The 16,445-nt window shown below is 42.7% G+C and overlaps 1 protein-coding gene across 2 annotated transcripts; it reads right to left on the bottom strand.

Moving 5' to 3' along the window:
• Positions 1-7,746: 7,746 nt before the first annotated feature.
• On the bottom strand, positions 7,747-16,320 carry CCNJ (cyclin J). 2 transcript variants are annotated; one of them, XM_025213279.1, is made up of 5 exons: positions 16,155-16,320; positions 14,700-14,910; positions 12,960-13,259; positions 12,704-12,830; positions 7,747-10,888 (listed from the first exon to the last, which is right to left on the bottom strand). In XM_025213279.1, exons 1-5 carry the CDS (start codon positions 16,284-16,286, stop codon positions 10,483-10,485), a joined length of 1,176 nt encoding a protein of 391 aa, XP_025069064.1. In that variant the 5' UTR covers positions 16,287-16,320; the 3' UTR covers positions 7,747-10,482. The 2 variants fall into 2 exon arrangements, with proteins under 2 accessions (XP_025069064.1, XP_025069063.1); XM_025213278.1 differs by having other exon boundaries at positions 12,704-12,863; positions 16,155-16,318.
• Positions 16,321-16,445: the final 125 nt, after the last annotated feature.

Below are 16,445 nucleotides of genomic sequence, written 5' to 3'. Positions count from 1 at the left end.
CAGCAGGGGAATTGGGGGGTCAGATGGTGCCCATGGGGGGATCAGGAGATTGGGGGAGCAGGTGGCATCCATGTGGAGGTTTGGGGGGGTCAGGGACTCTCTACCCTATTCCCTGGACCAGGGGTTATTTTTAGTTCCCTGACTCCCCACCCCCAAATGAGCAACCGCCCCTCCCCCTGCACTGTGAACTTAGCCCCCTGATCCTCCCTGAATGGTATTGGCGAATGATGATAAAACTGGCACTAGGAGCAACTTGCAGGATGGCGGGGGGAGCTGGTGGGCTGTGGGGGGTGGGGCTGGCTGCTCTGTCGGGGGAGAGGTTGTCCACCTCGAGGTGGGGGTGAGGGGGTGGGGGATAAAAATATCCTAGTGCCCAGGGGAGTACGAAAAGCACAGTCCTGGGGCTGACTCCAGTGGCTGGGCTTTCCCAGGCCTGGGGCTGTGCTGGGAACTGTACATAAATTTGGGACAGTTAGATCAGTTTAAAAATGGCCAACCGAATCTCAGTTAGATTACCTCGGAGGTAGGGTTAACTTAGATCAGATCAGCTGTTTTTAGACTGATCTAACCTTCCTGGAACTTCTGAACAGTTTGCACTTAGATCCACTTAACTAGTTATCTTAAGTGTAAGGTCTGCATCCAGGCGAACTAAGTTAGAGCAGGTGGCTATTTTAACATGATTTCACCTCCCCCTAACATCTATATGCACCCTCAGTGTTTACAGAATCTGTGACAGATCTTTCTACCTTTCCAGGGGTAAACTAGTCCTATTTATGACTTTAATGTACATTATTACAGTCTTGTTATAATAGAGATACTGTAAAAATAAAAATTCTAATTCATTATCCATTAAGTATATTGTAAATTAACACTACAGCTACTATGAATTTAGAATTTATCTTATTTAGAGCTCTGAGAAGTTGTTAAAATTATTTGTTGAGGAGTAGAAGGGAATCTTTTTTAAGAAAAGATCTTAACGGGCTGTTTTTTAAAGGTATTCTGATGTCCTCCTGCTTCAGCCCAGTGATTTTCAAATGTTCCAAGAGTAGCATATAAATAACACCCTTAACTTAAAAAATATGCCTCAGAATATTGTGGAATGTATATTAATATTTGACTGATAGACACACTGGTGTACTTTGGTTAAAGCTATATAGGAAAATTCAAATCTGCAATCTTAAAATACTTAAGTATACTCTTTGTTCCCTGAAATTACTAAAATGAGGAACTAATCCTTTCTTTCCTTATTAACTTTTGAAATGTGCATTGGCTAGCTTTGGTTTATATTTCTTTATTTTTCAGTTGTGAAGTTTTTGTGGAATGTTGGATTATTGAGTATCTTTACTTCCCTGTAGCAGAATATTTACATTGTTTATTTTTTAAAACTGAGTTTAAATTTACAACATGTAATTGTAAATAATACAGTTTAATTACAGGAAAAACAATAAAACAAAGCTGTAAAATACCATATGAATGGTTTATTATCATTTTAATAATGTTAAATCAGTAAAAATAATTTGTGATTTTATTAATATTATTTTACATCGAATTTAAAAGTATAAATTAAAGTGTTAAAAAGTGCTACTGCTGATTCCATATGGGACAACATGGAAGTAAAACAGCATGCAGCTAGCTGAAGTTTTTGTTTTTTTGTCAGATAAGGCAGTGGTTTACTCAAAAGATTTGTAACCAGTGTATATTAACAGTCATATCTATATCTAGAAGAAACAATGTATCATTGAAAGAGAGCTGGATTGTTTTATTCATCATCCATGGAATTACATAAATTCCATTTGCAAAATCTTTGTTTTCTCTCAGTCTAACTTTTAGCTTCCAAGCTGTGTCCAGCACTGGCAAACAATAAGAAACAATCTTTACATTTACAAACAGAGCAAAATTAATCTGTATGTAATTGGAGACAATTAACATGAAACTCCACATAATCATTTTTATAAGTACTGAAATTTCCGAGTTAAAGTACACTGAAGTCTGAGGTTGAAACCTTTATCTAACAGCCAATAATATAAGGCTTGAGGAAAGCAAACAGTGCACCTTGGACCATGATGCAGTACCCAATCCTCAACATCAGTTGAGAATTACATCCCAAAGATTTGGTCATTCCAAGCAGTAGGTGAACTCATATGCAATAGGTATGTTTGCAAAGGTAGGAATGCAGCTGCTTGCATTATTTGTCTAGTCTTTTAATTATCCCTCTGTCATGTGGCATTTTCATTTTATATTTGTGTTCAGCGAAGACATTTATGTAACTCTATTTTCATAGCCGTTATATAGCTTCCTTCAAAACTAACAATACCATGATAATGGTAATACAATAATAATTTTGACTTTCAAGGCATTTCTATAATGATTTTTATGGCAGAACTAGAGTTCATACACTGCTTCATTTTTCTATACACATGTAATACAATAGCACTGTTTTCAGATAACTCCATTATCTAGCTGCCTGGCATTGTCAGTTTATCTGTGTTGGTCTAATAGTTTCCTTAGGACATTTGAAGAGATTAGTAAAGAGCTGGAGTTTATGTAATGAAGTAGATAGGGTAGGAAGCATAATAATGAATTTTGTATCAGTAAATTTGATTCCATATCAACAAAATTTTTAGCAGGATAAATTCTAGCACATATTCAATGATGTGGAGATGATTTGTGCAATATGTATAGTGCACACGCGCATGTGTGTGTGTGTGTGTGTGTGTGTAAGATTTAATGCCCAATGAAACAACTGTTTTCACTATAAAATATATCCTTGGAGAATATTTTGCTGGCATGTGGCAGTATGCAGAAAAACAAAGATTAAAAAAAATCCCACTAAGCACTTAGAGAACTGATCTTATTCTACTCTTCTCCAGTCCCTTGAAAAACTATTAAAACAAAAGATGGGTGGGTCCTCTTCCTCTATTTTGTTTTTGTGACTCAATCTCAAGGGTAAAATGGTGGTTGTTCCAAATAGATACATTAATGGATTTTCAGGGACTACAACAGTATGGAGTAAATTGCACTTAGGTATGTAAATGCACTTATGCACCTAAGATTTTGTACACTGGAATACAGCATAGAGAAACTGCAAAAAGGCCACCATGATTCTCCTCCTGATACTCTCAGGGGGCACATCCACACATGCAGGCAGGTGTACTTGAAGCAACTCAAATAGGAATAGCACAAATTTGAGCCAGGGATTTTTGCCTCAGCACACGTGCTCGGACATACACTTTGGTGTGGGGCAAGTTGTGCCGCTTTGAGCAAAATAACCCTACCTAGCTCCTTCCAGATCTGCAGCCAATGCTGGCCCCAGCAGTATAAAAAGCCGCCCTGGCAAGCAGCTCAGGGCTACTTGCTCTTAGGAGCTTCTGGGAGGAAGTTGGCCATGCCCCTTCCTGTCCCAGGCCGCTGCTGCTAGCTTCCTTTCAGGAGCTTCTGGGGGAAGTTGGCCATGGACCTTCCTGCCTCTGGCTGTGGTGGCTGCTGCTGCTGCTAATAGCTTGCTTTTGGGAGCTTCTGGTGGAAGTTGGCCATACCCCTTCCTGCCTCAGGCTGCTGCTGCTGTTGCCACCTCACCTCCACAGGGCGGGTTTCTTTTCCATATGCCACTGCCCCCCCCTCAGGGTGGAGCCAGCCACATCCCCACTGCACTGTGCCGCAACCCAGCGTTGCACCCCAGCTTCTGCACTCCTGTTCTGGCCTGCTGCCCAGCCCACTGCCAAGCCATGGCCGGAGGACAGCCTGGGGAGGGACTGCATTGCCTATGGGCCCCTCCCCCACTATCACTGCTGGTGCCTAAGGGCGCCTTGCCTGCCCCAGCTTCCTCGGCAGGCCACTCCCCCCGCCTTCACCTACACTTTCACCTTTACCTAAAACATGCTTTGAGTGGCTGTCCTGGATGGCTGCTACCACTGCTGCTGCTGCTGCTTGTACTGCTACTGCCCCTACTTCAGGAGAGAAGGAGCGATACCCTTCTGCACTGCCTTGCACCACTCTGCACTAGAATACTTCTCTAATTTACTGTTTGCTCCTGCAGTCCCTCACAGCTGCCTCACCGTGTCTGATCCTGTGCCTTGTTTTCCTACCTACTGCTAAGTGCCTGGTTGGAGGCCTGAGGGGCTCTTGGACTGAGCTTCAACAAACGAAGCCCCTCCATCACTCCAGCCATCTCTTACACCTACCTCAGCAGCCTCTCCTGTGTGTTTTGCCCTTGCGTGGTAAGTCCTGTGATCCACTCCCCATGCCCTGGTATTTGTTGTGTGGCTGAGTAACCAACTTGAGTCTCCCCAGCCCTTGTGTGTGTATCTCCCTCCCCTACCTTCCCCAGGCATAGCCTGCCTGATTTCCTGTGGGGCTGTAGCTCAGTGAGCTTCAGCCCCCTTCGTTCTTGCCCTGCCCCTATTGGATTCACTAGACCTGCTGTGATTTTTGTTTCTTCTTTTTTGTTTCCCTTTCCCTTACATCAAGCAATGGCAGAGCAGGAGCCTTCTGGGGAGGCAGACACCCCCGCAGAACTTCCTACAACCCCCATTCCAGCCAGGCTGTAGGAAGTTCCAGCTAGGGCACATTCCAGCCAGGCCCCCAAGGGGAGGCACATGTCCCTACAACCTTCACTCTGGAGGCAGAGTTCAGTCAACCCCCTCTGGGGGTAGACAAGCCTGTATCCCCCACTGCAGGGGTAAGCAGGACTCTAACAGGGAGTTGGAAGGGCCAGTGGTCTCCCCTGGCCATGGCCTTTCTGGAGGAGCTCCTAAGCCGCCCCCCGCCCCATCAGGGACCCAGGGCAAGGGCAGTGGGAAGGTCTCCTCTTCAGCTTCTTCCATAGCTGGGGATGGGAAGGGCAAGGGCCCCACCCCCACACCTAAACTACCAGCACCTGAGCGGACCAGGTGAGCTATACCAGCCAGCACACCCACTCAGCCTGTCTCTGGCCCTAGTCCTGGCCCCACCAAGGTGGCCGCCCAGCAGGGGAACCGCAGCTACACGCAGGCAGCTGCAGGTCAACCCACAGCTGTGGGGCCCGGACCCTCCACCACTGGCCCTTCCAGCTCAGGTGGCAGGGCCCCATTTTCAGCACTCCAGAGGCATGGGGTAAAATACAAACTAGCTGAACAGGAGAACCTGCACTTTGAGATGTGGGTGCAGGCCCTAGTTTGAGTGGTAGGGGCCCCCAAGATTGTGGCGGCCTCCCGCTTTCATGGCAAGGGTTTTTTTTTTTCCTTGCCTCGGTAGCTGCTGCACAAAAGGCAGTGGAGAGTGGGCTCATGATGAAGGGTGAGTATATCCCTCTTGAGTCCCTAGAAGAGTTGGGGACCTGGGTGGTCCTCAGCTCTGTCCCACTCTATATCCCTAAATGGGCCCTGCTCCCCCAGCTCCAAACCTTGGGGAGGGTATCTCCACAGTGGTGGCCCCCTCACTAGGGTGCTGAGACCCTGGCCTCTGCCAGGTGTGCTTTTTCTACTACAAGGTCATGATCCAGCTGGCGGTAGGGGTGTGGCTGGAGGCCAAGAGGTGTCTTGCAAATAACAACTCTGTCAACACATTTCTCTTTTATTGGATCTGGAAGCAGAGCCTTTCAAATTAACACACCTGAAGAACAAAATGGTTCAGGGATCAAAATCCAGCTGCCAAAATTTTTTCCAGTTCTGATAGTTTATTAAAATTGGTTTCCAACTTACTTAAGACTAAGCAATTAAAGTCTTTATCATGGAAAACATCTTGTATGTAGTATAACTTTAATTGGATGAACTTTTTTTGAACTCAGAATACTTATGTGAGTAAATGATGAGTTTGAGTTTGAAGCATTATGAAATAATATGGCATGTTGTACGGTCTTACCTGAGGTGAAACTGAGATTTTGTAAGAGCTACTTAACATTTTAAGTTCTGAATAAGCATGGGGCCCTCACTTTAAAGGTCTATATACCTACAGGCATGTAAAAATATGCATTATTTATTGATGTTAGTTTGAATTATAAAAAACAAACAAACATGAAGATACTGCAGTCTGCATGCATTCTGTATCTGTATAGTGCCTGCCCCAAAATAGGCTCACACTCCTAGCTATAATAAATACATCTAGTGGTCCTAATTGAGGTTTTCGTGGTGTTTCATTGACAGAAAGTTAGCACTTATTCTCCCAATCATTTTGAGGTTAAATGGGTTGCTTCAAGCTCTTGTTCAAAAAAAGAAAAAAAAAGGGATTGCTAATATATTATTTTATAAATGCCAATATTATAAAAGCCTTAGTCTGTCTGTCCATAATGCTTTATTCATACTCTGACTAGCTGTCTCAGCAGCCAATCAGAGTGCTGTACACAGACAGAGACAGATGGCAGAGCATCACCATTACAGTGGGTACTGAGGGGCCAGAGGGGAGGGGGGTGAGGCCAGTGGAGCTGGCTTTGCCCCCCTCCCCTGCTCCTTGGAGGCAGAGGGGGACAGTGGGGACAAGAGTGCTGCCGTAATGGAGATGGAGCCGGGGGGCAAGGCCAGTGGCACTGGCCTCGCCCCCTAGGTCTGCTTCTTGAAGCCAGGGTCCAGTTCCCCCCCTTGCAACAGCCAGTAGGGATGGGAGGCAGCAGCGAACAGGAGAGGGGAGTGGGAAGGGAAGGGAAGTGGGGTTACCAGTGGCTGTGACTGACTGACTGCAGCAGGGGGAAGGGGGGCAACAGCCCCAGCCCTGGCCCAAAGTGGTGGGGGGAGCAGCCTGACCTGGCCTGAAGGGGAAGGGGGCGGGGAACAGCCTAGGCTCTGGCTCCGAGCGGTGGGGGAAGGCAGGGAGCGGCTCTGGCCCAAAGTGGCAGGGGGAGGCAGGGAGTGGCCACAGCATTGGCCTGAAGTGATGGGGAGGAAGGGAGCGGCCCTGGCCCTGACCCAAAGCAGCAGGGAGAGGCAGAGAGCGGCTAGGGCCCCAGCTTGAAGCAGTGGGCAGGGAGGCAGGGAATGGCCCAGGCACCGGCCTGAGGTGGGGGGCCCAGACACGGGCTTCTGTCCCTGTCCCCCCTGCCCTCCCCGTCATTCTTGATGGGCAATTTGCTAGTGGTTTAATAATTAGGGTGACTATGTCCCAGGTTGGCTAGGACAGTTCTGGATTCTGTAGCCCCATCCTGGCCAGTTGGTCAAAAGTCCCAGAACAGAGTCCAGCAGGGAGACAGAGTGATATGGTGTGCCCCACAGGCAGACACTACTGCTGTTGTATGGGAGCAAGGTGGACAGATGTATGGTCATAAGATCTACGGTCCCTGCATTCCTTGCTCCTGCACAGCAGCAGCACGTACCTGTCCATCTGCCTGGTGTACCATGCCGTTCTGCCTCCCTACTGAACTCCAGTCCGGGACTATGACCAACCACTTGCAACTGGCCTACTTAATCCAGGAGTGTCCTGGCCAAACCAGGGCTGTCTAGTCACCCTATTAATAATCCATATCTTTACTTCCTTCCTTTTTGCCTCCCTCGCCTATGCAGCTCTGCACTAGGTACAGCACTGCTGAAATATACAATAGTCTAGTATATGCTGCAGGTGCAATTTTGAAAATCTCTTCCAGCACAATTTCCTTCCTGCTTTGTTAATGTGGTAAAGTAAATGTGTTCCTGAGCCTAATGCAATACCACAGAAGAGAGCATGGGGAGAGAGAGCTTCCAGAAGCTAGAGACCTTTGGATGGATTCTGGAATTACAATTCTGCGTCAGTGGACAAGCAAAGCAAGACACAATTGAGACAATTTACTCAAAACTAGATTTATTAAAAAAAAAACTTGAATGCATAGCACTCACCCAGATTCCATTGTTGTGGACATTTTGCATTTATGTGCATCATTTTAAATGCTGCCATAAAACACACATTTGGTTCTCTCAGTAAGAACATGTAGTGTATTTATTCAATGAACACTGGTAAAGCCCTTTTTAAGTAATATATTGAAAATGTTCAGTGTACACTACTTTCTCCATATATCATGAAGCTGCAGCATCAAGAGAAATTTAGATTAAATAAATAAAAAGTAACCAAACAAATAGTAAGTAGTGGATGCTTTTAAAGTTAAGCCTAATGGCTTAACATACAGTCAAATAAAAATACCCTATTGTCTGTAGACTTTGCAGAGCTAACTGAACAATCCCCCATATAAATCCAGTGTTAAAGTACTAGCTATCTTTTGTGTGTTAAATACCTATGGGATAGATTTGCTAATACTTACCCTTCCCCCCCCCACCAAAACCCCCCCAACATATTACTGTATTACATGTAAAGATTATGATGATTTAGCCAATACAAGGATTTTACAGGCTTTGCTACAGATGTCTGCTGTTATTTCAAGTCATGGTCCATTACAAAACTGTACATTCATAGTTTTAGAGGTAGTTAGCACATTGAAGACTTGGATATAGCACTGAATAAAGTGAAACCTGAACATGCAAAAGTGTTTCTTTTGGACACATTCCTTATCTCAATCTAACATTTCAGGTGGTTGGAAGTTTCTACTCCCTAAGCCTCAAAAGTAGGGACAAATTTGGAGAAGAAATGAAAGGGTTACATTTTGAGGCAACCACAAGACCATAGGCTGTGCTTACATGGATGTGTATTTTCTAGCATAAAGCAGAGGAGCTTAATCTTCCTCATTTTGATCCCCTCAGTCCCACAAAAACCAATCAAACAAACAAAAAGGCCTAACCACCCTGAAGCATGACGTGTGCGTTAAAATAACTTCAAATACAGAGGATTCCTTCTCCTCAAAAATAAAGGATAAGTTCTTGCAGCACTTTCTGGTTCAGCTCCTGGTAGAGCATCAGAACAAGTGTAGCCATCCTCTTTAACTACTGAGTATTCTGGAAAGTCCCCCTCTCTCATGATAAATATCTTTCCCTTGATACTGATATCACATATACCTTAACACTCCCTACCTCCCACCCCCACAAGAACCATTCAGAATACTTGGGGTTCCACAGATCATATACGCTTGGCCTCATTTCTGCCATGTAAATCATAATTTTAAGTGCTACAAGTAAGGGGGGAAATCCATGAACACACCCAAAATATTTAAGTCAGTATGGCTCCATTAATCAATTCCTTTTCCCATATCAGATTGTGGTGAGAATCAGCTACCACCTTTTATGAAAGAAGAGTATATTAATGGAGAAAAGCTCTCTCACCATCACCTTCATCCCCATGCTGAAGAAATGAAACTTCCTACTCTGGCTACCTACACCATAAAAGATACTGCAGTTCAGACAACTATGTATTAAGTGCCCTCCCTGTTACATAGCAGTTCACTCTGCAATATGGGTTTGACTCAACATGAGGAATACAGAGACTACTCTTCAATTCAGATCTTCTGTATTGCAGAAGAATGAGCTATCCCAGTAATACCTGAGAAAATATTCTCCCTTCTCCCCTGAGCTTGGCATGCAGTACTGGATTCCTGTATGTATTTATCTGCACCTTTTCCTGTATAAGCTGAGATTTATAGACTGTTGAATGAAAGGATATTTTTATATTGGTCATATTAATAAAACTATATATAATCACAACTACCATATTAGTTCTGTTACAGAATTAGTATCTTAAGTTTAAACTGAACTACTCATTTCTGCAATTATTTGCACACTTTAGGGAGGCAGAAAGTAGTTTGGACTGAAATTATATTTTTTAAACACACATATGCCTTTGGTACGATGATCTGTAAATGTCCTGAAGGAAAGGTTACCTTAAATTATACCCAGTTAAAAATGAAGACAACAGCAGCACAGAATTTATGAGTAGATAATTCCCTGAGTTAGTGTGAAAGTGTTACTCCAAACATGAGACGAAAAAAAAAAAAAAAAGGTAGAGTAGAATATTTGTCCTGTGAGGCACAAAGTATAAAAGCTAACTAAAAAAAGTCAGTTAACTTGAGTGCCTTATACAGTAAAGCATACATCTAATGAGTGAGCAAAAGCAAGAACAAAGAGTAAGTTGCATTACTGATTTAGTCAAGAGAAGTTTCTCTCTCTGTAGACCTCATTTCCAGGGAAGCCTGGCATCCAACACTCCTAAGTTTGAATTTACTCAAAGTAAATCTTAATACTGTATGGCAGTATTCAATATGGCCTCTTCAAAAATAATACTGCATGTCTCCCTCATTAAAAGGAGAGCCTCTGGTCAATCCACAGCTATATTTTTTTAAATGTGGGTGGATGAGTGGTAGGGGGGAGCACAGAGTGCAGTGTAAGGCCAGAAATATTAGCTTATATTCCCATGTACATACATTCCTTTTTGAAGGCATGCTACATGCTTATTCTTTGCACAGTCTGAATTGAGCTAATGCATTTCAGTGCTCGGTTGCCATTCCAGTTGCTTTCTTTCTGGAGAAAAACAAAAAAAGTACTACTTTTATTCAGATTATTGCTGTTGCTCTCAGACTTAGAGGCTTTATGGGGGGGTAAGGGAGGGGCAGGGGAAAGGGGTAAGAGGGAGAAAAAGAAAAGAGAATAACTGAATTTGTACTCATCACCTTTCAAAGCAGGGAGTAATACAAGGATAATGTCCATTGATCTGGTAACTCCGGTTGTAGGATACACTTATACATGGCTTTACTTCTATTGGAACAGCTAGTGACATACCAGTACCAGTCTGCATGTGACCTCGGGCCTGAACAGTGGACTGCAAGGCAGCAGGACAAGTCTGCAGTGGATAAGATGATGTATGACTAGCTGACATAATTTGCTGACAGGTTTGCTGTTGTGATGTTGGATGGTGATACTGTAATGGAGTTTGATGTGTTTGGAGATACTGTGGTATTTGCTGTGGAACATGAGTCTCTTGTGGAGTTGGGGTTTGAAAAACACTGTGTTGCGCAGACTGGCCATGTTGTCCCTTTTGCTTGTTTGCTTCTTTTACATCATTATCATGTGCACTAGAAGACAAAAAGAAAACGTTTTAGCCTGACTTACAGTTTTAGGACCATTCTAACAAACTGTAAAGCTAACCAATTTGAAATCTTACACCAAAACAATTAATCTACAACATTAAGATTAGTATTTGCATTTAAGATTGGAGGAAACTTTTTTTCTTGGATTTAAACACATCAGGGCAGAAGTCTTCACTACTGTAGTCTACTAATATGCTAGTGTTTGAGAAGCAGAAAGTGAAATAGTTTCTTCTCTTCAAGCTACAAACCACAAAGCAGAAGTCTGACAGTTTTGGAAAACAATAGCTTTGCTTTTATAATTATCGTCTACCTAAGGATCTTTAGGCACTTTAAACAATACAAGTGACATTCTGTGAAGTATAGGCCAAGGTAATTTTCTCCCTCTCTCAGCAAGTCAACACTTAAACTGTACATCTGGCTGTGTCATGTTCCTTTAGATTCACACCTCCTTGCTGACTCCCTCTTTTTAGTTCTTCTACTGAAGTCAGAAGTATACGACTTGTATACCTCAGTTAATGGTGTACTTTAGCCATGAGTTTAATTTTTTTTTTCTGCACAGGTGAGAGAGGATTGACATTTTGGGTGGCTGTTGTGCTCCTATAAATGATATTCTGATCAGCAGTTAATTATTCAGAGAAAATGGTGTACAGCTAATCATGAGGTGTTGCTGATTTGCTTTGGATGCATTGTAGGGAAGAACTCGCAGCAGCTCCTCTCAGATTTTCCTAAAAAGGTGTTAACTATTTTTCCTCTCCTGAATAACACTCCTGTAATGCCACAACATTTGATTTTTTATGCCTTCCTATTTAGTGTGTACACTATACTAGACCACCAAACGAGACAATTATGGGGTGGAGTGTTAATCTGTATGGAAGAACACTCAGTTTCTCTTCAAGTCTACATTTAGCCGTTTCTGTGCTTAAGCACTAACCAGTTTGGACCTGGGTGGAAGTACACCTCAGTACGGGGTAAGTGATGCCAGTAAGCCTAGACCATCTAGAGCAGTGGTCTTCAAACTGAGGTATACGGCACTTTGCCAAGGAATACATACCTACATCTTTAACAACAATTATGGAGCTTCCACTTGGTCAATGTGTGGCAAGTAATGGCACAGCTACATATTGACACTGCTCTGGTATAGGAGGTATGAGCAGCAGTATCTTGCAGGTAAAGGTTTATATGGTTTGAAAACCACCTATCTAGACCAATGGAAATGACTGTGTAGCACTTTTACAGCAGCATTCAATCCTATAATCCCTTTGAATCCCATGTGCAGGAACCTGATATGTAAGTGACAACAGCCTGTCACATCTTTCAATTTGTGGCTAAATGCAAGTTTCCCTCTTAGTGGTGGGTCTGACTATCTGTAGCATGCTCCATTAGAAACTTCCAGATTGTAGGCCTTCTGAGTAAATGGGAACTCTCAGGCTGCCTGTCCTATTCACTGGTTAAGTATTGAATTCTAGGGGTGTGGGCTTTTTTTTTTTAGATGCCCGCTTTCAGTTTCAATAGAGATGCAAAGCTTATACTAGAGCGAGGCCTTTGTCCACATATTTTATTTGCTAGGAACATGGCGAGTTAGATTTTCTTTTCTTTTTTGTATCAGGGGCTTTGCATTGGTTGAGGTGCTACACTTAATTCTAAGTACTTTTGGAACTGATGCGACAACTGCTAGTAAGCCAATGGGTTTTTTTGGGCTAGTGGTGGAATCTATACATATTTTTAAATAAAACTATCCTTTAAATACACAGTACGCTGAGAAAGAAGTTTTTAAAAATGAGAAGCCAGTATAAAGCTTACATTAATAGTCGTTCAATACATGGCACTAGGAAGTCCCAGGAGTATGCAGTAAGTCGATGCAGTCGAGTTGGCCATGTTGGAGAGAGACGCAAAATGATTCTTGAAGCAGCCACACATGCAGTAGCAACTAAAGAAGGGGCATAATTTAAGAATGCATGATCTGGGGGGGGGCGGGTAGGAGACAAAAGATTTAGGTAAGTTAGAGACAAATATTATCCAAAAACTAGAGAGGCATTAACCACATCATGCAACTCACCTTGTAAGGATACTTCCAAAAAGTAGTCTGCATATTTTGCCATGTATAACTTAGTCTTCTCTAAGCAAACCATTGGCCAGCCATCATGGAGATCTGTCTCATGAACAGCAATAGAAAGGTAATAGTCGATGAAATGAGCAGCAGTTGGGAGGCACAAGTTCCACTGAAATGTTTCTAGCAACAATAGTTCCATATGTAGCAAGTTCTGTTTTGTTAATACTAGATTCATGTTAGTCATACAGCCCAAGCTGTTCAGCTGTTCAAGTTTAGGAACGCTGTCTTCCTTTTCTTCAAATTTACCTTTGGGCATGGAGAAAAGGAGAAAAAAAAAAGATTAGAAATATAAAGCAAACTCCACTTACTGTCTAAAGTAAAGTATGACAGGAATAAACATGTCAAACACCTCCATTCCTTACATAAACAAAGCTCAAGGGGAGTTTGGCCTGAAGTGAAAGAAAAGAGCCCCGTTATAAAGTGTTAAGCTTTAGCAGATAATAGTCAGACATCCTGCAGGATATTATGTGGTGCCATGCTTCCTGTTCTCTCTCACGCGTCCTTATGAGGGGTTTGCTGCAAAGAATGAATACATCCAGACTAGATCACAGCATCAAGGATACTTTAGGAGTAGTCTTGTGGTTAAATAAATAATTCTAAAAGCTGCCAGTCATTAGTGACATACTATTAAGACTTTCTGAGTATTCAAAAACAAGTTTCAGTCTTTGGATTTTTTTTTTAAATGCAAGTCTTTCTTTGAAAATCTTCTAGTTTTTAAATTTAGTAACTGACTTAACGGAATTTCAGTAACATGCATCTGGAAATGCACGTTGCACCAGTTATAATTTTCCCCAACACTCCTTTTAAAAGTTATCAGTAACTCCATCCCATCCCAGATTTTGACTCATCACACTTTTACATTTGGCTATCTGCTCCACTGCCTCAGTTTTATTGCAGAATCATTCTTACGTTTTTCACTCAATGGTTGAAGTTATGTTGTAATAGTAATTAAGTGTTTTTCAGGGGTCTTTGAATGTTAAGTGGACCGAGTCCTCCATTTTCCCCTCAGCAATTGCAGGTACCCATCCAATGAAGACATTTTGTTTATGTACTGAAACTTCCAGAGAAGTCTCTCATTAATTTACATAATCATTTTTCTACAACTGCTGTAAACTTCAGAAGATATATTACACAACAATGAATTCCACTTATTCTACTGTTAATGAAAAGATGTTTGATCCATACAACTTGACTGTACTTGAGCTCACCCCAAAATGTCATCCTAACCTTTTGTAGCTGAACTTACATACACTACTTTCCATTAAACCAAATGTTTGTGAAAGCTGTTAGGCAGCTTGTGAAAGATTAGGAAGAAAGGGGAGGAAATGGGCACTTCTTTTACTTTGTCCAGTATCTAATCTGTCAACCTGGAAATGCAGGTGGCCTTTAAAAAGAAAGTCCTTATAATTCTATATTTAACTGTAGTTAAAGAATCCTTGATTTTTTTTTAATATATAAAATCTGAATCGTCATTATAGACTTCTGTGTCTACTTCTTTCAAGTCCAACAACAGTTGGAACAAGGGGCTAAAGAAAGGTCCAGTTATTGAGACAAATTCAGCAATGTCAATATAGCCCTTTATCTTCTACATACATTTACTTTCTAAATCTGCTCTATACCAGATGATCCTTCTATTTGGTACCAGATCCTGTTAGCTTAGTCAATCAAATTTGGTTGCATACTCACTTGCTAAAAGTAAACAGGAAAGAGCAACGACATGCAGCTGTTGAATGGATATATCATAGCGATCCATAAAGAGGTCCAATAGGTAAACAGCAAGATGTCGTGCTGCAGGACAGAGTCTGAAACGATTGCTCACAATGGCAATCAGGTCTGCAAAATATCTTCTCAGATGTAACTGGGGAGATTGGCCTTTGTAGGAGGGCAGCTTCAGTTCCTAGATGGAGAGCAGTGTGTAGTTTTAATACAGCCACCAATACCATTATTTTGCAAATAAATATGGCAAATAAATTTGAAAAATGTTATTACGAAAAGATTAATCCTGTTTTTATAAATGAATTGGAGGCAGATTTTAGGAATCCCCATCAGTTCCAACGTTTCTGTTCAGAGCAGAACTGTTCTCTCCCTTGAAGCTACTTGTATAGTGTTCTGTACAACACCTATAAGAGGAGTATAGCCATGTGGTGGGCCCACTCTTAATTTCTCTCACTTGGCCCAACACTTAAAGACAAATGATCTGGATAGAAAACTCACTCTGAAGAGCAGAAGGTTGCAAGGACAGAGGCGTTATCTGCTAGGGGTGGGTTCTCTAGTCTGCAGAGCTAATTTCCAGACAAAAACAGCCAAACCACCACAGCTGACCCCCAACCCCATCATGAATGAACTGAGAGGAAGCACCAGGTTCCACAGTTCAGATCAGGTAGGGTTTTATAGGACAATAGTTAAAACTTCTTAGAAGGTGCTTGCTGTGTGACACTGTTAAGATGACTTAAATGGAAATTTTCAGAATGTGACTGCAAATTGAAAATACTTGGTGGTGTTTAATTTTTTTAACCACATTTTAGTAACTTTTCCCCTTTGTAAGTACAATTTATTACATTAGTTGCTGTTCTTGTACATAGGCCCAGATATGTGCATTGCTTTCATGAGCAGGCCTTCACAATCACAAAAAAACAAGACAGCCACATTTTTACTAGGTTAAGTCATCGTAAACTCACTTACAACTCTGGGGATAAAGGCGAGTCTTATCATTATCAAAAAGCAGTGCCTTTAAAATAGTGGCATAATTCAGCTCACAGCTAAAACAATGTTAACAGGATTGCTTAAGCATTTTATTTGGGACAGCGAACCCCTTTACGTGTACGTACTTCTTCCGAGTATCTTGGCACCTTTCACACAGCCTAAACTGGGAACTTTTAACACATTCAAACAAGAGGATCTAGTACAACATGGCCCCCTGTGGTTTCGAAGGGCCAAGATGGGGAAAAACCTGGTCCATCTAACGTGTACTCAGGATTAACTTCTGATAGTCCAGACATTACACATCATCTCTCAGTTGCTCTGCTGCAGCCAAGGCTTTTGATGCAGTCTTCAATTACCCCGACTTGAAGCTGGCACAGTGCTCTGCCCTGGAGAGCAGGTTTGGAACCAAGAAGTGCCACAAGCGCATTTTCAATTTACCGAGAACAACTTTCCCTCGCCGTAGCCTGCCTCCACAGGGAGCTTGCAGAAAGGCAGGGAACTTGCTACTAGGGCTGGCACCACTGGCCCCTCCTCAGCAGTCTCCAAAGAGCCAGCCTGTTCCCCTGTCATGTTCCGAGCAGCGACTCCTTTGTGATGAGAGTTTTCCCCTGGCCGGCAGGTGGTTACTTCCCCGGGGTGGGGGATCCTCCCGCAGCCCCGGGCACCCCCCTCCCGCCAGCGCTGGCCCCGAGCTCGGAGAAGTTTGCAATTCCCCCCCCGCAAAAACGG

This window comes from Alligator sinensis, unplaced genomic scaffold (assembly GCF_000455745.1).
Source record: "Alligator sinensis unplaced genomic scaffold, ASM45574v1 scaffold472_1, whole genome shotgun sequence".
Classification (NCBI taxonomy): Eukaryota; Metazoa; Chordata; order Crocodylia; family Alligatoridae; genus Alligator; species Alligator sinensis.
Note: the sequence above shows the minus strand (reverse complement) of the source record. Positions and strands in the feature narration are given on the sequence as shown.

Coding starts and splice junctions, on each gene's coding strand:
- CCNJ (XM_025213278.1), bottom strand. CDS start 16,286: ATGACAGGGGAACAGGCTGGCTCTTTGGAGACTGCTGAGGAGGGGCCA. Junction 14,911..16,154: donor GCGAGGGAAAGTTGTTCTCG/GTAAATTGAAAA, acceptor CTCTCCATCTAG/GAACTGAAGCTGCCCTCCTA. Junction 13,260..14,699: donor TTCCTGTTTACTTTTAGCAA/GTGAGTATGCAA, acceptor CCATGCCCAAAG/GTAAATTTGAAGAAAAGGAA.